Source organism: Camarhynchus parvulus, chromosome 1 (assembly GCF_901933205.1).
Source record: "Camarhynchus parvulus chromosome 1, STF_HiC, whole genome shotgun sequence".
NCBI classification, from domain to species: Eukaryota; Metazoa; Chordata; class Aves; order Passeriformes; family Thraupidae; genus Camarhynchus; species Camarhynchus parvulus.
The window spans coordinates 20,603,574-20,625,375 of NC_044571.1; the positions used below are offsets into that span (position 1 = coordinate 20,603,574).

Genomic DNA, 21,802 nt, shown 5'->3' on the forward strand with positions numbered 1-21,802 from the left:
CAAACTACACATTGCAAACAACACAGCCTTTTCTCTATTTTATATTCCTTTGTTCTGCCCCATGCTGTTCACATGCTACATTCAGGTATAGAGGAAAAAACAGTAGCTTCTCTGTATTAATATTTATTACAGACGTTTGTCAGTCAGAAATATCTATCATAAAAATCTTGTAATGCCACAATCGCTTATCTGTCACGCTTCACTCCCTCTAAAAGCACCCCATCTTTAAGGCTGGCAGGGCAAAACCACTGGCTTTTCCCACATCCCTTCTTTGCTTCCACTGGCAGCTCAAGGAGAACAGAGACAGTCTGTGGCTGTTCATACAATATCTATAGAAAACCTGCATCCCAGCCACATTGAGAATTTATATGCAACTGTTTCACCATGAACATGATGCCTCATCTCATATGATCTAGGCCAAAGTCACCGAAATCACTCTCCAGTGACCTCCATGGATTTTTGATCAGGCTTCTCGTGGCCTGTGAACAGTGCTGTCTGCTAGGAGGTGTCAAGGAGTGAAGTTTTAACCCACGCTTCAGGTTTTTCCAGCCAAATTCTGCTATGACCTTGAAAACGCAAGGCTGTAAGCACAGGCAATTCTTGTTTCCTGCAAGAACCTGTACACCCTGGATTTGTTGGCTGGGGTAGCAGAAACACCACGAAACACCAGGTAAGGAGCGCAGAGAACGCCTCCCTGCCACAGCTGAAAAACCAGAAACACGTCTCCATCTCAGAGCTTTCTGGCTCTCTGCTGGGATCAGGCAAAGTAAAAGGAATAAAATTAAACCAGGAGAAGCTGGGCAGTGGCTCGTGCTGGGGCTGCTGGGGCGTGCTGCTCGGCACGTCCCAGTGCGTGGTGGTGGCAGCTGGCAGCGGTGGCAGCGGTGGCAGCAGTGGCACTTACTTCATTGATGCTGATCTCGGCCTCCACATACTGGAGCCCCTTCTGGAGGATGGAGATGAGTGCAGCAGGTGGCACTAGTGTTCCGTTGATGTTGGACTGGCTGATGTGGCTCTCGATACCGAAGGTAAAGGCCGAGTGGGAGAAACCTGAGAGCAGGAAAAGGAAGCCATGATATGAAATCTAAATGCACCAGTCAGATACACCTTCACGGTCTAAAAATAGTTCTGTCTTGAGATCTAAGAGACACTGCCGTGTAAGCAGAAGGCTGTGGGCTGGCTGCTCGGAGCTGGGGAGGTCAGCCTCAGCCACCCTGACTGCCCATCCCCCCCTCCCTCCCCCACATTCAGGGCAAGCCATACAGAAATGGAAATGCATGCAGAGAAAAATAACTGCACTAACTGAAACAAAACCCCCGAAAACACATAAGCATCAGCAATCGCCACAAGGGCAGGTCCAGCTAAAAAAAGTGCCTCAAATCTCCATTTCCCTTGCTGAATTTCAGTGCTGGGTGTTTGTAGAAGCTGCACACTTAAATCCCTACCAGCATGCAAGTTGTATAAAATCAAGGCATAGATGCAGCTGACACAGAGGAGCCATTCCCTTATACCAGGGAAAAGATTTCAAATCCTCTGCTCATTTATTGCTTAGTACAATATGATGGGCAGAGCACTGCTGTTAAAATGTGAAACTACAGAAAGGCCACCCCTGTAAACCTATTTTCTGTATGTGAACAGCAATAGCAAAACTCATTAACTGGGATCTGCCACACAGCAATGACAAGCTGAGGTGGCCTGTACTTCAGCCAGAAGTCTTTCTCTTCCCCGTTTCATTTTTGTCATTGTCTGCGTAAGAAAGTGGCAATGAAGGCGACAGCACTGAAAATTAAAGAATTTTGGCAGACAAATTTTAAAGAGTGCTGCCTTAAATTCTGGCTGAAGCTGCTCAGAACTGTTGCTGGGTATGGAGGCGAGCACTGCAGAGAGACTGTACAGAGGGGCAGCTGTGGGAGGGGGGAGGGGGAACAGGATGTAGATATAACTGTAGGAACCCATTTATCATCACACTGTCTCCAGAGCATTAATCTAACATTAAAAGCCTTGGGGAAACCACCCATGCACTGTCTCAAACAGGAAGAGCTCTCATCGTCTCCACCAACTAGACAAGAAAAAACAACAAACAACAAACCCCCCCCAAAAAGAAAAAGAAAGCAGCTTTCAAATGAAAATACTTCTGTTAAATATAGCTGTGCCTCTTCCCCTTGTCAACACCAGTTTCATTTATAGTTCTGTCCGTTAAGGGATTTCCCCTATATCACTGCAATGTCCAATTGTGTGCAGGCTGGGGATGTGATTTTGGGCTCGCTTGACAGTAGTGCTTTCTTTCTCTCTTTTCAAGATGCTTTTCCCAGCTAGCTCAATTATTAATACAGCTAGCTAGCAAAAACAAGCTGAGAAACAGAATGCCTCCCACATTTGAAACCAAGGTAAGTATTTCTCTGATTCCTCCCTTCCCCCTACACATTTTATTTTGCTGCTGTTTTTCTCTTTTCCCTGCTAACAGCTTCCACTCTCTCCCCTCCCACCCTAATTTCCCTTCCTGGTGCTCTCCCAGTTTTGAGGGATGCTTTGGACAATTTTTAGGAAATGGCAGGTCCACCTATCAACAGAATTCCACAGGATCACAAGGCATTAAAAAAGGACAGATAAAAACCCCCCACTGAAAAACTGCAGTATCATTTACGTAATCCCTAGGCCAATTTCTTACTCTGTATTGCTCTTTATGTCCTGGTCTAGTTTATGAGCTGCTGGACCTCCAGCTGTGATACAGACTGTAAGATCTGCAGGGCAGTGTTTTTCCCTGGTTATTAGTTTTGTAGGACATCTAAGCACATAACTGGGAACCACAATGAGGAAGAAATCAAGCACTGAGCATACATAGCCTTCACCTGAGAGGTCTAGGGCCTAATCACTGAGCACTGAAACTTCTGTGTGTATCTATAAATACACAGCATAAAACTAACCAGAATTAGAGAATCAGATTACTCTTAATTTATATTTATGTGTATTTGAGTTAATTAACAATGGTAACTTTTAAAAAACAGAATGAATGTAAAAATACACGACTGATAAATCGGTAAGTCTATGTAAGAATGAGAAAATTGAGCTGGTGTCCAAGAGCACTAAAGGTGACTGCTAAAATACCCAGCAGTTAGTTTCCAAGTCAATAGCTCAGAAAATTGTAACATGGTCTCTGATTGAAACAACAGGTGGATGGCATAAAAATGGCAACCAACAAACATGGAGGAAAAAAGTAAAAAAGTGGAAAACCATGACTGTGGATCTATGGCAGACATAAATCTTAAGTATGACATTTTACATCTCATTATTGCACTTTGTATCTTACAGACTTTTTAGCTGGCTGCTGGCATATCTCCAGCCCCATCTTTGCCAGGAGACAGATGATTGTGCACACAGCTAAACCTCTTTGTCCTGATCCCCAGAGAGCAACACAAGGTCACCTCATAGCATGTGAGAGAAGAAACTTTTCAGTATAAAACTCAGTTGTGTTTTTGCAATGAAACATGTTATTTTACTGTTTCTCTGGATACTGAGAAACTGTTACTAAAGCACCTGTTAGATGAGGAAACACAAAACTCCTGGCACACTGTCGCTGAGGAGCAATCTCACTCACACACCTCCAGCAGCTGTGAGAAACTTTCCTAAGATTTTATCAGACAAGATCCAATAAATGAAAATCAATGGCACAAAACTGTTTAAGTGGGTGCTGCTGGACATAGTGCTCCTCACACCTCTTGAAAAAATGCACCCAATACAATTGTAGTTAAAAAAAAAACAACAAAAAACCAACAGAAATATGCCAACCAGTCCTCCAACAGATAGCTAATTCCCTCCTGATTTCTTGTACTACCACAGCAGTTATATAAAGCTCATTTGAAAATAAACAGTTTTAAAACCACCTCACACAGTCAACAAAATCCTCAATGAAGCTCTACCTACATCAGGTTTCTGATAACACTGAAGAATCACCTGAGCTTTACTTTTATAGTTACCATATGTCATCAGTTCTCTTCAGGGTTCTGCATTGAACTACACTAAATTACACAGCAAAGCTGCAGCTCCATAGTTTACACGTATGAAAAGGTGATTTCTATCAAACATAGGCAATTTTTGAAAAAGGTTAGCTTGTTAACCTGGCCCTCCTTCTAAGATTGTGAAATACACTGGGGACACAAAGCCAAGACATAAGCACCACCCCCAGTCCCAGTCTGCCAAGGCAGTTGGGAGCGTGAGCAGAGACAGAAGGTGCTCTGCAAGTGCGGATCTGAAGGAAGGATGTGGTGGGGGAGACATGAAATTACAGCAGACAAACTGAAAATGCCGTGGCAGCAGTGAAATGAATGAAAATTGCAAATCTGTGTCTGTAAGCATTCCTTCTCATAAATTCTGTCACTGGTGACTGCAATAATCACTCTACAATACAATAATTTCTGTTCAAATAGCACCAAAACAAAATCCTAGTGCAATATGCTCTTTGAAGACACATGCAGTGACACTATGAGCTTTTCAGGTTAAAAGCATGAACACAAAGGGCTGAAGAGGAGAAAGCATTGCCACACAGGTTTCATAGCAATGAACCAGTTGCTATTGCTGTGACATGGCCAGTGCCCTAAATGGCATCTTTCTGCAGACTTGAGAGAATGGTTTCCAGGTTTTTTCTGCCCCAAAAAAAGATGGGAAAACAGAAACCATCAAGCTATGCATAATCTGTAAATACATTATCATAAATGAAAAATATACCCATATGATCAGTGCAGAAAAAATTCTTGTGCAGAAAAAATTCATCTTGGGATGATCTTGGTATACAGAGCATAAAAGCAGAGAAGAAATAATGAATGTAGAAAACAATTAATTAAATGACCCCCCAATCTCAAAAATTATTACACAAGTCAGACACAGACTTGGAAACTGCCTGAAATTCCTAATTGAGAGATTCCCACACTTTTTTTGTACTGACAGTGGTAACAGGTCCTGGTTCTGTGCTATATCTTTTCCCACACTGAGGTGTCTGTATATACTCTCAGTGGTACATACACAGCCGTTTGGGAATTCTTGCCCTAGGCAGTGCCAAAAAATGCATATGTAGGACTGTGTTTTGCAAAATTTCACTGATAGGTTTTGCTATAACTGCAAAAACGGAGATGATGGAGGGTTTTTCCTTTGGCTGTTCCTTTTTCAGTTAAAAATGGCTTCCCTTTGAAGCTAGATTTGTCATTGATCATAAAATGACAAGGTTTTATTTAATGAACGTAATGATGCTTGTTGCATGCTTGTTTGATCTGAAGGCTACATAGTTTTAATTGTTTAAAATCTGCCTGGCTCACATCAGAAATGCCTGTCAAATGTAGGTGTAGGAAAGGCAACTGGGGAGCCACACAGCCCAGGGAATGACTTTTCTTCTCCAGTGATGTGTCTCATCTCTTCTGGGAGCAAAGCATTATGCCTCCTTTTAGACTCACACCTGGGGTGATGCTGAGTATTCCCTATGCTGGCTCATTTGGCACTCACAGCTCCAGGTAAAACTGACATCTACCAAGAGTTCCTTTTATTTCCCAATCTCTTTAGCACCACAAAAAGCATGTCTTTGTAAAACTGCAACCTTGAATTGTAGCAGTTACAGTACCTACTGCTGTATTTGTACAGGTGAGGGGAATGACAAAGAAGGGTCTGCGGAAGCAAAGACCTTTGAACTGTTTCAGTCCTTACGGGTTACTTGGGAGTTACTTTGGGGATGCTCTAATGAGCAATAGAGAAGTGATCTGTTGAGCAAAGTTTTCTGTTTGTGAGCTAAGACTTAGTTTTCTCTGGTTAACCTAAATAGTTTGCTGTACAAGTAATTTTTAAAACCCAGGTGTTTTTCAGTTATTTGTGACTTACTTGGTTCAATTATTCACACTGTAAGATCTTCACTGAAACATTTGCTACAGTACAATAAACAGAGAATAAATAATTATGAACATCAAATTGTCTTTTACACACACTTTGGGCATCTTGATGATGAACAGCCTCTATCCCAACACTAAATACAAGTAACAAGCCATTCCTACAAATCTTTGTATAACTAATGCCCAGTGTGGCCCTCTTTTCTGGAAAATAGTGACATTTCATATGGAGATCTGTGTCATTTCCTTCAATAAAATCTGCTATTTCTTTAACTCAAGCAGTCCAGGCTGAGGTTTGCATATACAGAGATTTTAAGTTCTATTTCTAGAAATCACTAAATTGGTGATGTTATTACTTTAAAAGAAAGAGAAAGAAAAACAAAAGGAATAAACTATCTGACAGTCTCTTTTTTTTTCTCCAACAATTTAACCATCTCCACATGGAAATAACCATCACTTCTAGCTTAACTGATTTCTCTGCCATTGTGCTGTCTTTATTTTTTGAAATTTCCAATACAAGCTCCTCCAGTCTGCATCTCTGAAGTAACACAATGTTCCCCTGTAAAGTATTTGGCAGGTAGAGGAGACAAAAATGAGCAAGGCTTTAGACATTATTAAAACTACTGATTCAGCAGAACCAACCTGAAGCTGCTATAATGGGATCCACCCGCAATCTCAGGTTTTCTGGCTGCAGAAGAGCCTGTCTTCTTTAAGGTAAGTCTTGCACCTGGCACTAGTGCTGAGACTTTGACCAAAGGACAATTCATGCAAGAATGGAAGACCTGTATAGCTATACAGGCTGCAGGGCAAAAAAAAAAAATGTTTGTGAGGGGCAAAGGAAAGTCATCTTTATGGCCATAAATGGGTATATGGGCAAAATTCCCAGGAGATTCAGACACATCAAGCAGAAATATTCCACTGCATCATGAGTCAAAAGAAAATCACGCGCAGGAGGAGCAGACGTCCACCCGCAATCCCATCAGCTGCTCCGCCGCGTTACCAAACCCAAGGAACTCCAAAGCTGCCTGCACAACTGCTGGCCAAAGAAACCAGATGCAAGCAGTGGAAAAACATTCATCCCAAGTTTGACGTCTGGTCCTGGGAGTGCCACGGAAGCAGGAAGGCAAGAAGGGCAGAGCGCTGCAATGTGATGTTCTGAAATAAATTAGAGCCCCTCACAGCAGCTAAAAAAAAAGTCAAAAAAAACCCCAAAAACCCAGTGAAATACAACCACCAACAAAATAATTTCCTCCAAAAACTAATGATGTACAAACAACACAGTCAGTGTTAAATGAAGACTTGTAGATCTAGATTTATCAGTGTACAGAAGCAAGGCACATGTATCACTAAGAGCAGATTTGAATGCAATTTCTGTATGCAAAACCAAGAGCAAACAACTTAAGTCAGAGCAACTGTATTTTCTTAATTCAGGGCCTAGCACATGCTAATCTAGCTCCTGAGGCAAGCGATGTAATTTCTTTCCATTGCCTGAGAGAATACAGTGATGCTCTTCACTGTACTTGACTGCAGCTGCCATTTAGCCCAGTATTTTGTCTTCTATATGATGCACTGAGTGAGAACTGAGAATGCAACATGGATCAGAATGCAATATGGATCCCTATCCTTGCTTATCCTTAGATTTTTTTTGTCTAAACTGAATTATGTATCCATAAAAACATGGTCATAAACTCCCAGTGTACATATATGAGAAGGCTTTACAAAAAGGGCAACTGGTTTCTTTGAAATGCTTGGTCACAGTAAGTGTCTGGTGCCTTAAGCCACTGGTAAGATTCTATTAACAATTACAGAAAAATAACGGTGGACCAGAATCCTATGCCAGATCTTGTTTGTTATTCACAGCAGACTGAGATTCTTCTCTTAGCTGAGGTTTTTGTTTCTCAGTAATACATCCCAGAGTATCTCTCTGTTCTTGGCAGTGTCTGCTTATTTTGAAGACTTACCTTTGCAATTACATAAAGGGCTTAACAAGGACACACATTAGCAATTTAAAGTAGAGAACTGCAACTGAAATATATTTTTAGAAGAACCAGCTGAACAATAGGGCTTGCACATTTGTTTCAAGATTAGGATTCCTAAATGATTAAAATTATTTCCAGAACCCTGGGAAATGTGTTCGGTATTACAAACTCTTTCACAGTCACTGGGAAATATAAAGAAAGGATTCCTAGCTGTAGGTAAAATTACAGTATGTCTAGTTACCCAAAGTTTTACAGTCGTGATTATTCACTAATATTAAACGATACGCCCTTTTTTCTTGGATATTGGACCTGTTCACCTTCTGCCAAGAATTCAGAGTAAATGTCTGCTACCCAAAATTATTTTATTATGTGCCAAAGAATGTTTTTGGCAGGTACTTTTTTTTCTTTTTCATGTGGGAAAGTATGTTGGAAAAGATTAATACAACTTGGAAATGATCTTTTGATGAGTGGTACTTGGCACTCACTGTTTAAGCCTTTCTGAGGGCTGCAAATTAACAAAGAGAGAAATACGATACAGACAGAAAAAACAGAGCACAAGCAATGGAAAGAGGAACTTATAAAAAGCTCTTGAAAACAAGGTCTGAAGTAATCCTATTTCACTCGCTCTGTGTAAATGAGAATGAAAACTGCAAGTAAGTATCAGTACAGATCTAGCAATTTACTGCAACTATGGCCAAAGTTTGCAACAGCTTATGAGGGCCACAACGATAAAAATAGTATTTCCCTTCTGAATTCATGGGATGTTGTTATCTTTTAGCCCTGTCTGTGCAACCAAACATCCAAAGAAAGAGACACACATAAAATTAGGGATCATGTTTACAGAACAGACTTCCACAGTTGTATATACTTTCCTTAAGCTATGCTCTTCTCTCTGTTCTAACATACACCTCTGAGTGGTGGCAAGTGGGACACCTCAGGTGACCCTCAAGGGACATTCAGGAACCTGACACCAGGAAGGGTTTTGTGGATGGTGACTACAAACAGAGCCCTAACACAGGATGGCTGTGAGGAGAGTGGTCTGTCAGTGCCATGGCTGTGCAGGCAGGACATTCTCAGCACAGAGGTTATTAGCAAAACTTGCAAAGCTCCCCTGGGCCTGGAGACTCAAACTGAAAAGCAGTAAAGTGAGAAATGTGTAGGACTGCACTGGTTTTACCAGCAAAGTCATCTTGACCTTTAGACATCTGTCTTCTAACCCCACATGCTATTTTCTTAATACCCTAAAAATACTGTGTTTTTTGCAAGCTTTAAAAAACAGGACGTGAAATGATCAGAACCAAAATTTGTGCCATGGAATAAATTTGTAAAAGTGTAATTGTTTATGTTTGTGTAACTTAAGAATCACTGTGTTTGCTCAGTGTCCGAGATCCAACCCTGTATGGTAACTTTCAGGCCAAAGAAAAATGGAAATAGCCAAGTTTAGAAAACTGTGAAGAGACCTAGAAGGAAATATGAGGTAAGCAGGCTTTTGCAAATGGCAAAACCCCAAAATACAGTGTATTTTTTTCCTTCACATGAAGTTAAAAATTCTGCACCAATTATGAAACAGTGTAAATAGAAATAAATTTTCAAACAGACCTCTTGAACTGCACCACAAAACATTTGAAAATAGTCTTTATACATTTGTATATAAAGAGATATCTGGTCACAAAAGTCACAAGTCTGTTCATATAAAACCATAAAAATGGGTCTCAAACAGCCTATTAAATTCTTTTGAAAATTTACCAGAACAAAGTAGAATAAACCCAATAACCTCTTTACCTGTAAAAATATTTTTTCCTCACCATCACAGAATTTGGATTTTGTGAAGCCAACCATCAAATACTGCTAGTACATATTCACTTCTCTATGAGAAAAGTGTCCAGTTTGGTTTTGACTTGCACAGGTGCTCAAGCTTCATCCTTTTCAAGATCCATAGCTTTGTTAAGTTTAAACAAAAATGTTTTGGGAACCACAGCTCAACAAAGCTTGTTGCTTTCTAATGTTGACCCTGATTTTCTTAAAATGTATTTATTGTTTACAAAGAGAATAAATCTTTACTAGTGGAGAAGAAACTGTGCATAATAATACAGCTCTTATTTTAGAAATGGATTTGTCTTTTCAGCATAATCCATTTTCAAATAATGAAGTATAATTTAAAATTCAGAGTAAGGCCCACTGTTTCTGGAACCATACAGTCACTACCTTCCCAGTTTAAAAGGAAAACAGAAAAGTAGAACAGATATAAGAAAAAAGGAGTTGTGGTTTATTAAAATCCCTTATATACCCTTTTGATAATATACTATTTCACTACAAAATATTATGCTAGAGGCATTATATAAATATAAAATATATATAATATTATATGAAATATGTATTGTTACAGATGGTTTCATGTCATATAGGAACATTCATTCTGAGGTGACTTTTATGAAATTTAAGGCAAACCATTTTTTGGGTCAAATTTCTTAATTGTTCTTATCCAACAGTCACTTTAACATGTATTGTATTCCTAGAACAGCACTGTGGCCTTATTTATCTAAAATAATTCATGAAAACTCTAGTGACTTTTGGTTCTATGGTTCTTGGCTGGTTCTATAGCCAACTTTCAATAAATCAGGGATCTGGACCAAACCTGAAGTTATTTTATTTTAATTGAGTAGGCTGGCCCTAAAAAGGATAATGCATCATATAAATAGGACTGCATGCCCACAAATCAGGTCTGTGCTAAGCCATGAGAACTAAAAGTAGTGTTTGTTTTGCTCTGAAGTCTCAGTATTGTACAGCTGAAAAGCTGAAAGAATCCCTGCCTTGAGTTTTAACACCAGTATAAGTGTATAAAGGTATAAACTTTAATAACCAGTTCCTGAAAAATACTATTAGTATCTCATTCATCCTGCTTTTAGGGATATATATTCACCCATAAATTCATAAGCAGCACTCTGAAATAACTGAAAAATAATGTTAAATATTGTCCCAGGACCCATGTAATACATTTTACTCAGAGGATTTCACTTACATTTTAGGACTATAAACATTCAACATCTGCTGAGGTACTGTTCAGAGTATTAACTTTGCTTTCAAACAGGAAAATTGAGGGACAGAAATTTTAGGGTGAGGTATAAACACTCAGTTTTCATGTATGCCCTTGAAAAATGTATCATCACTTTATTTATTCAGTAATGCCTGGTCAGCACAGAAGGAGCTATGCAAAGGGAAGGTCAGAAGTGTCCTTACCCCGTGAGCTACAGTCACCCTGTGCTGCAGGCAGGACACACCAGGCCCAAGAGACTGTGCTAACACACATGTCAACACAAACAATGCAGCCACAGATTGCTACTGGATCAACACTAAAATGTGTGTTTTATCTTTGCGTGGCAGGCTGTCATTTCAAGGATGCATTTTTCCCTCAGCAAACACAAGGTCTCCCATCATCGTCGCTGCCTTTAGAGCACAGCTGCGTGCAGAGCCTTGGGAACGTGGCAGTGGCTGTCCTGCAAACCCTCCTCTATAGGTTGTTTGTAGGATCTTTGAGGTTCTCCAGTGCTGAGCAGGAGGTTGGACTACTTGAACATGAGCCAGCCATGTGCCCTTGCAGCACAGAAAGCCAAGCGCATGCTGAGCTGTACCACAAAAAGCACTGCCGGAAGGTCACTGAGGGGATGCTCACCCTCTGCTCAGCGCTGGTGAGACAGGCCTGGAGCGCCACATCCACGAGAGTGCCCAGTGAAATACAATCCATAACCATAAAGATAATTGCAGCAGACTCCATAGAGCTTGGGAAAGCTCCATGGAGGATTGAGACTTAACAGTAGGAACTGCTGAGTCATGATGAGACAGCAAAATAAGTTCCTGTCTCTGACCTCTGCCCCTTCGTCTTATCTTTGTAACCTTACAGGCCATTCTCCCAGACCCTAACTATTGGACAAGTTTGGATCCCCCTACACCCTATAAAAAGGGGCTGTATGTAGCCCATTCGACAGAAGAAGAGCTGTCGCTGGACCCTTCACAGTCTCCCCCAACAAACCATTGCTGTGGAACACCAGGACTTCTCCTTCTCCTCTCTCACCTCTGCTCCTGCCTCAGCCAAGGGCGCCCTAGCAAGCAAGCAAAGAGCTGAGATCCTAAGAGAGATGATAATCGCTAAGGAGCTGACAATCACTGAGCTTGCTAAGGGTAGCCACAGCTGCAAGCTGCCTGGGCATTTGGGTGCTCTGTCTCCCAGAGGGACTGGGCTCCTGGACCATCCTTGCATCGCTCGATAATAAGGCCAAGAACAAGGCTTTATTATAGATATTCAATGGACTGGTGCATCTGCCATACAAGGAGAGGCTGAGAGAGCTGGGGCTGCTCAGCCTGGAGAAGAGATGGCTCACAGACGGCTTATCCTCTGTGCAGAAATACCTGAGGGAGGTACAAAGAGGAGAAACACTTTTTCTAGTGGTGCCCTGGTGATAGAAGGCAATCAGCACAAAATGCAACATGTGACAATTAAACACAACAAGCCATTTTTTACTGTGGGGGTGATAAAAGCATTGGAACTGGCTGTCCAGTGAAGTTATGGACTCTCAGTCCTTAGGAGATATTCAAAACCCAATTGGACACAGCCCTGGGCAATCTGCTGCAGCCAATCCTGCTCTGAGCAGGGGAGATGGATTAGATGATCTCCAATGGCTCCTGCCAACCTGAACTATTCTCTGATTCTGCCATCTCCTGAGATACTATGCAGATTGAGCCCTCCTACGACCCTAATAAGCCAAATTGCAAGAAAACATTAAAAAAAGGCAAAAGAAAAATCATTATCCAGTAACTCTGCCATCAGTGCACACTATTGCTTTTACTGCTACACTGGACAATTGTCTTTATTGACCAAGTGATTCATTCTTCTAATGAGTTATTCTTCAAGGTTTAAATTTTAATAATATAAGAAAAAAACATGCACTATGCATTCCTCTTCTACCTCGCAGCAGTCTTCCTACACAAAGGAAGCAGTTAGCTTTGAAGCAAATTTAGCTGACCTATATATGCCAATCTTCTACGCTTTGCTTAATCTGAATTATTTTCAACATGCACGTCTCTCGTCTGTGACTCAGGGACTTTGTGCCATACACAGTTGTTCAAAAAACATTCTAAACATACCTCATGCAGGCAAAGTATGGACTTCAGAGAAAAATTACACAGGCTTATGTAAGTAAAGACTGTTGCATCAGGCACCAATTCAAAAGAACAGAATATGATCTTCAATCATTCCCTACTGCCTGAGAACTTGCGCAAGCAAACTGTGATATTTACTTTTCCTGTAAAATTTCTAGGTTGAAAAAGAAAACTATTCAATAAAAAAATGTAGTTTTCCTTCAAATTTTGTTGCTTCCTTTTCAAAAAAATTGCAAATGTCATTGGGAAAAAAAGTAATTTAGTATTATTCCAACTATTAGTATTTAGTTTCATCACAAGGATGAAATCCCAGAAACATAATAATATCCACATTTTGGATTCTCTCATAATTTCCAAAGGCAAAATGACAGCAAAATGCCTTGGATGTGGTTAACAGGAAAGGCCCATATTTGTACATGCCTAACCACAAAGGGTTTTGTGATTCACAGAAACCCTTTGCTCTGTGCCCTTGAATTGATGCTTAAAACCTGAGAGAAAATCTTTTTCTCTAGGAAAACAAAGAAGATTTGTCAACTATGAACCAGGCAGACCAATGTACTGCTAAAATAATGAATTTACAGAGGGGGAAAAACCTTTTTTATTAGCTGTATTCATTTTTATGGTTGGGAAGAAAACAAATGAAAATTTTAAAGTAAAATGGTAAATTGTCCCAAGTCAGCATCTAAAAATGTTATTGACATCTTTTTTAGCAAAAGCATCTAGCTTCTGTTTTTATTGTCTTAGATGTGGTACAGATTGTACATGGTGCAGATTATACACTGGGGAACAGTTATCAAGGATGTGTCATAAAGCATGGAAAAATTCAAATCAAAAAGTAAAAATTTGAGCGAAAATGGAAGCTTACACAATCTTAACTCTAACCAGTCATTGCAAGACATTTTTCACAGTAAGTGTTCTACCAGAGAACAGCGTAAGCCACAAGCAACTGGGGACCTGATTTTCAGACAAGAATTCCAGACTGCAGCATGCATATAAGTGCTAGAAAAGGAACACTGTCAAATGATCGATGTGTCAAAAAGAATCCATTTGAAAAAGCTTTAATAACTGAATTGACATGTTGGGTAGGGAAGGTAATTTATTGTAGCATTTGGACAGACAGGATTTGCACTCACAACAGATGGCAACACATTTTAGATGAAAAAGTATGTGAGACATTTGATTTCCCTTTGGTTTTGCCATCCTCCCTCAACTCTTAGAAATTTCCTTGGGATCCTTATCATTCCTCATTGCACTGTACTGCTCTGACTTTCATTCCAAAAGACAAATAATTATCTGATTCTCTTCTGGAAAAAAATGGAACAGGAAAACTCTACATTATGAAATTGTGTACTTTTTTTTTGAAAAACTGAAGAAACCAAATAGAAAGTCTATGTCAGTAATGAAGATGGCTGCTAGCAAAAGCATGCTTCTCAGGCGTTTAAAGAGGTGCAAAGTTAATACAACTAATATTATTATATTAATATCATGTTAGTCTTAATATTATCTACTATTAATTGTAATTAAGTTGATTTGGATGCCAAAAACGTGGCTACTTTGGTATAGCTTGTTTCACTTTCATCAATGGACCTGCTTTGTTGATCTAACTGCATCCACCACAGGAGTATCTTGTGCGCTCCTATCCCCACACTGGTTGTACACCCTAAGATAGATGAACCCAACTGAGGCCAACATTTCATTTAAAGATAGACTGTATATCAAGACACCTACAAATAAAGGTAACCTGACTTTAAGAAGTTTGACTCCTGAGATAAACAATGGCTGAAAGGCCTCAGCACTTTTAAGAATGACTCTTTTAAATTGTGCACCAAAATTTTTGTAATAAAAAAGGAGAAACCTAGACATTGCAATACTTGACTTTGGATAGGAAGAGATAATCTTGAACTGGAAATAAACACTTGTTCTCTTTGTATCTCAAGAAAGGGGCATTCATGGTCTTACTGTGGAAGTGCTTAACACCTAGTCACCTTCATGGTGAATTTCCTATGGCATTAAGCCATGGAGCATAAATGGAAATTATGATAGACTGCTTTGATTTTCTGGGCATAGATAAGCACTGAGACAGTCACCTGAGAGAAGAGGCAACTATTCACTTACTTATTTAAATTATTTAAATTATTTAAATACAGCTAAACATTTAGAGCCTTAACTTGTCCCTGTCCTGTCTTGTAATGCAGAGATTTGACTCCACTGCCCCTGGACCAGGCAGCCCCTGGACCATCCTTTCCAGCCTGCTCCTCCAGCAGCAGGCAACTCAAAGCAGTCTCCCTGGCCGTACTTTTTTCTATTAAACCCCATTATCAGTCAGTATAACTCACCAAATGCCACAACTTACTATTTCATTCCATCTGCAGATGTACTTGGTAATCATTTTATATTTCCTTCCAGGTAACCAATAAAGCTGATGAACACCACTATGCCAAGAAGAGATTCCTGTGAGTTCCCACTAGAAGTAACCCTTGAGATGAATATTCCCCAGCTATAATCACTTTTCAAGATGTTTCTGTTATCCCATTTTTAATCCATTTGGTAACTCTGGATTACACTGATTTTACTCACTGTTATTTCATTTTGGTTTTAACCACTGTATCAACAAGACTAAATAAATGTCATAAAGTAGTCCAAGTGTATTAATGTCAGCACAGCTATCTCTGTCAACTTCATTTCTGATCTTGGAAAAAAGCAGTATCAAGTATGTTTGACAAGATCTATTATCCATAAAAACTTGCTGGCTGGCATTTGGCATGATGTCATCTCTTCAGATTTCTTGGAGATATTTAGTCTCAGCATTCCAATGATCGTCCTTGACCTATAGATACCTGGATCATCTTATTTAACATTTAAAAATTCTGGCATATTTGCTTTTTCCAGTTCACTGAAACTCTCCTCAGTATGCCAAGATTTGTTAAAAAGCAACAATAATGGTTTAGACAGTTCAACTCTATTAATACTCTCCTGTGCAAGGCTTCTGATCTGACGGAAAATAAAGGAGGAAATATACAGTTACTGAATTTCACTTCTAGCTTCAAGTTTACAAAATCCTACTAGATCCTACTAGAATCACCTGCCAGCATTTTCATAATGAACTGTAGAGCCTCCTTCAGCATCTTTGCTACAATGCTCCAAAGGATCTCAAGTGTTCCTGTACCTCGCAGATGCAAAATACATGAAATAGTATAGGGACATTTTGCCTTTTTTTTTTTTTTTTGCTCCTATGTTATTTCTCTCTTCCTCCCATCGTTTGCCTAGATTTTATGGAAAAGCCTGGAAGTTTTACATGATCAGATTTTTTTCAGATACCTAAAAAAAGAATTGAACTTTTGTGTGGTCTTGTAAGCAACATTCATGGTTGTGTCTGATAAAATTTTTAGAAGCTTTGGGTTCAGCTAATGTTAACAAATAATCAGTGTAATAACCCTGCTTTTAGCAAACTCCTTAAACTGTAGGGGTTTGAACTCAGACTGTATTTAAACACTAGCCCTTTAAATCTGGCCTGCATTATTTCTGAAGCTGTGGAGTAAGTATCTTTCATTTGCTGTTGTGTCTTATGGTATTTATAGTAGCCAGTGGAAAGCCAAAATGCTGAATAACAGTTTCTGTCTTATTGCCTTACTTCATCTGAAAATACAGATATAAAAAACCTTTTGGAAAAAATGATGACAGCAGTAAAAAAGGCTCAAACCTAATGTAAGAAGCTTTTTAACAGATTCATCACTGGTTACAGTTCAAGTTTGCTGAATGAAATTCCTAACAAACTGCTAGGTATATCTACCATATCCATAAGTGGCATCTAGATTTCAATATGCTCAGATTGAAGTATATTGGAATATTTCTTCAAATATTTAACATCAATTTCCACTCTCTTATGAGTATAAAAAACACAGAAGAGTGGAAATATGATGTCTTTGTGTATGTCTTCAGTATGTGTGGATCAAATAACAAAAATTTTTGACCGTCTAGATAAGAATGCAACAGCAGTACAGCTTGCCATTAACATATAAATTTGCATGTTAAGTTTCCTGTAAAATGGCAAAAGTGATTGCTTGCTTGTGGGAGGTGTTACCTAGAGTAACTTTTCCCTCACATTTGGCCAATCCCACCCTTCTTGATTGACTTTGTAAAGCCTCCTGAATCACTACACAACACTAACTCACCTCTTGATGTCTCAAGAGGGATAAAAAAGGTTGGGTTTTTTCCACATCAGGAAACTGTTATGCAGAATTTCCTACAACCAAATATAACAATGTAAAGCAACTCCAGGATTCTTTATCTTTGATTACATCCATTGGTGCATTGCTATAATATCTAAGAGCTCTCTCCAGTGCTTTACACAATGGCTTGTTTTTAAAAGCAAACTTTGTGTGGATGAAATTTTAGTTTTGTTACTTCCTCTTTTTCTTTCATCTGCTTGCACATCAGATCTAGACAACTTTTTATAAGCTCCATTATTAGAGAGTGTGAGACAACAGCTAACACAGGCCAACTACAGACTCCTAAAGAACTATTTCAAGAAACCAAACCATACAGAAGTACAATAAACCTTCATTTAAGTGGAGATTCTTTGCATAGGGATTCAGTTTCCTGGGATTGAAATAGTCTTGCAAGTGGAAGAAACAACTCAAAATAATGCATCTAATGAGTACCATTTATAGTGACCAAGGGAAGCAGGCTAAGGCAGTACCTTCTGCCTGCTGGGATTCTCTGTACAAGACATCTCTTGGGTCTTGAGGGCTTATTCTAAAATTGGATTCAAATCTTCTGACAGGATGACATCTATTTCCCACAGATCTGTTTGTTTGTTTGCTTCAGCATTTGAACCATGAAATATTTTTAGCCAATTCTACTTTTACCAACACAAAGCAGAGGGTCAGTACCAAGTAAAATTTTGGTGATGCTGGTTACAAATCCTTTGTCAACGTTTCTGAGCTCCCCTATCATCTCTACAGTAACAGAATGTTTTCCATTAGCTAAGAGACTTTCTACTTCTTGCAATCAAAGAGTGGAAAGAAGACTACATATATAAAGTAATAATACAAAATATGTTTCAATATTTTTTTTAAGATTTTGAAGCCCTATGGTATTTTCCAATATGAAAACAGCTAGAGGTGGAAGTGGTATGGAGACAGAGCCATGATGACATTGGTGCAGCTCAGTTTGTGTACATAATTACACTAAGAATAGTCTAAAACATCAGAAACTTACACCCAAATTTCTCTTTAGAGCCAACATAAACCCAATGTAAAGAATTTCAAGTATCTAAGGAAAAAAAGATACAAGACACATGTGGTTTTTGCCTGTGCTGCCAAAACTTACTTTGGCTGACATGATATCACTACCAAAGCATTTGTTAACATAATGTTATTTACTTCTTGTTTTGCCAAACTGCAGTATTTTGTACCTCTGCATGTTCGCACTTTTATTGTGTTCTAGACCACGATTTCAAAGAAACAGGGGTTTGTGCAAGAAATATTTAGTCTGTCAGTCTGAAACAGTCAAGGCAACATCCCTAGAGCAATATCATGCAAAAAGGCAATTTCCCCATTTCATTTATGACCAGAAGTTATAAAGAAAGACCAAGAATTTACCCGATTCCTGGAGATAGCGATACACCAAGAAATTCACTTCGTCACTGGTTATGCTCATCTTAGCCCAACCTCACTATGATGAGGTTTACGAGAAGTGTGATCCACGCTCTGTTCAAAGGGAGAGAAAAGAACAGGTTTTGTTTTATCTTAATTTATGGTGAAATGTGTTATCAAAACAGAGGTGGGAATTGTTAAGGTATTTAAGGATGTCATACAGTTATTAGAGCTGTAACGTCCCCAATTTCTGCAGCTCTGAATTTGTAATCCAGCTTTTTGTCCAGTTGTTCATCCACTGAAGACAGATTCCTTCCTTACAAAACCGTGTTATGCAATGAATGGGGCCGGAGGGGAAGAGAAAGAGAGAGAACACCATATACCTTGAGCCAACAAGGAAGACAAATATCCTTGCATTATATAAAGCTGTAATATAATGTCTCTGTTCATTTATGTTGAGCAAGAATTAAACTCCAATTTTTCATTCAAGTAATTGCAACCTTGAGGATGACAGTTCTACACTACTATTTTGGGCATATACTCTGGTAATAAAAACACTGGGTTTAGATGATAAATTTGTTCTGAACGTTTTCCATTAAATCTTGATGATTCACTCCTGTTTGGGAATCTGACTTAAGTAGTTTGGTTTTGAAAGGCCTAAGTACTCCTCAGACATAAACTTTGCAGCTGTGTCAGCCACACCATACCTGCGAGTGAGTGATCGCACACAGCTTTGGCACGCGGGGCTCTCACCGCGCGCTACAAGTGCAAGACTGTAGGCGTGTGCTGGGTGTTTTGGTTTCCCGTTTGTCTCTTCTTGGCAAGTGGAAAGGTCGCCTTTGTTAATGGAAAACCTCCTCAGTAATTCCTGCTGCCTAAAGCAGCACCTGCTACTGCAGGCGATGGTGATCAACAACGCTTCCCCCGCTGATGGTTTAAACCAGCAGGTCACTCATGACTGTAACAGATGTCTCTGCATATTTATGTAAATGGAGGTCTTTGGAACCCTGGTAAGCCTCTTATTATCCTGTGCTGTATTTCATCAATAGCTTGGATGCTGGTTTTTCTTACGAAACCATAGCTTGCTAATTTGGCAGACATCTTCCTCAAATACTTGAGTCTTAATTGTTACGGTTTACATTTCATGGAGAACAAGAAGAAACAAAGTACTGAAAATCATTCAGTCTCCATAAGGAAAATTTCATCTCCTTTGGAAAGGATGAATACTTTCTGCTAAGATTCTGGCTGAGGACAGCATCAGCTGTATCCAACATCCATTCCTGTCACACATGCCATGCATTGCCCCGGGAAGCCACTCAGTCTCTTTTCTCCTCAATCCCTCATCTGTAAAATGGGCTCAAACTTCTCTGCCACATGATTAGGAGACTGGAAGCACGGGCAGTGGTTAGGACTGAAGTTACCAAAGCTGGCATCTTCATGCAGTGAAAGCACCACTTCCAGTATAACTTCATACACACTTCTTCCAGATAAACAGGCTTGGACCTGAATAATTAATAACCTCCTGCACCCTTTTTGCATAATTATTGCTGCACAATGAAGAACAGGACAGACATTCACAGCAACAGTTAAGGCCATTTTCATCTCTGAGTGCTAAAAATACATCTGTATCATTGCTATGGCCATGATAGTAATAAATCAAGATAATTTGATCACTGTGGGTTGAAAAAAAAAAACAAACCACTTTTAAAAGCATTTTAAAAATAGCTGCTTCAGAGTTTGGTGGTAGGAAAGTTGGTAAAGATGAAACCACTTACAAAAATTCAGTTTCAGCAATGACGTACTCTGTGGTAAGATGAACTTTATTAAAAAAAAAATCAAAACCTTCAAATGCCATTTCTGGGTGCATCCTGACAATTTGAGATATTAACATGGTATTTCCCACATACAGAGGGTTGCTTTGGGAAAGAGGAGGCAAGGGAAAGGAAGAATGCTAGGTTTTGTTTGTTTTTCTAAAGATGACTTTTCTTAAATTAATTAAAATTGGAGAAAATCAGTGTGATTGCAAAATAGTCTCCCAGCTCCAGAAAAAAAAACCTCTACAGCAGCTACCTTTGTATCCAGAATCCAAAGTACACCCAGTAATAGTTGAATTTACAATGCATTTTCTCTGAAGTTAGTCAACAGGAATTATTTTGACACATGTGTCAGATCATATCTTTATACACACATTGTTACCATGCCACAAATAACCAAATGATCTCCACTCATATATTTAAGGTTTCTTCTCTCCCACAGATGTCAGGGTAGGAATCAGACACAACTGTAAAGCTTTTACCTGTCCAAAGCAAGATACAGATTTTGCCTTTTACCCAGAAAAATCTATTAATTAGAAATCTGGCTGACCACACTCAATTTCATTAATGCTCTTTTTGATTCCCTTCTTCTCTGCAAATAAACAGTACAATTAAAACTAGCTAAAAAAGAATGGTGGGGAGGAGAGGAACATCCTTATGTTTTGTGTATCTCCAAGACTCACCCATAAGGAACAAACAACTAGCCTCTCCCTCAATATATTTTTTAAATGTAGAAATGTAAACTTCTGTAGCAAATCACAGAAACTTTCAGTCACCACTGTGATTGATTTATTTCTGCTAATTGATGGCCTCTTTTTGTTACTGACAATTGGTATTACCTAGATAAATAGTTTTTTAAAAGAAATGAAGTGCAGTTTATAAACAATACTGATGTGCCTTTGGAGACATTTCACATTTAAACCAGCAATAACATCTTAATTCTTCAAAATGTCAAGAGGATTAACAAAACGCATTCAAACGTATTTGAACTTTCTTTACTTGAAACACTGCAGCCAATTACACATAATAGGAAGTTCTATTTACTTCAACCTCTAAAAATTTGGCTTGTGATCCTGTAGATATTTAAGAATGCCCCAAAATGTGACCTGAGCCAATTAACACTTCCCCAAGTATAATGGATGCAAAACATACAAACCCCATCAGTAGATGGATGGGTTGTCAAGATCGTTCAAAATCAAATGTAACACTTATTTTAAATAAACAACTCTCAGTTTTATCAGACAGGTTTGCAGAAATGCTTCCCATATAGGTTTTAAAATCCGGGATATTACCTCAAATACCAGCATTGTTCTTCTAGGGCTGCTTGTCTTTTGCTGAACCAGATGGTTACCCTGGTGCTGAGCTGGTTCCAGTGGAGCTGGAACTGCAGCATG

General features: G+C 39.2%; 1 protein-coding gene across 1 annotated transcript in view; it reads right to left on the reverse strand.

The window, feature by feature from the left end:
• TBL1X (transducin beta like 1 X-linked) overlaps nt 1–21,802 on the reverse strand; it is a 193,928-nt gene that overhangs the window by 35,834 nt on the left and 136,292 nt on the right. Inside the window, 2 exon segments of the mRNA XM_030944983.1 lie at nt 905–1,050; nt 18,601–18,708. Of these exon segments, the coding sequence (XP_030800843.1) occupies nt 905–1,050; nt 18,601–18,658 (204 nt within the window). The 5' untranslated portion in view covers nt 18,659–18,708.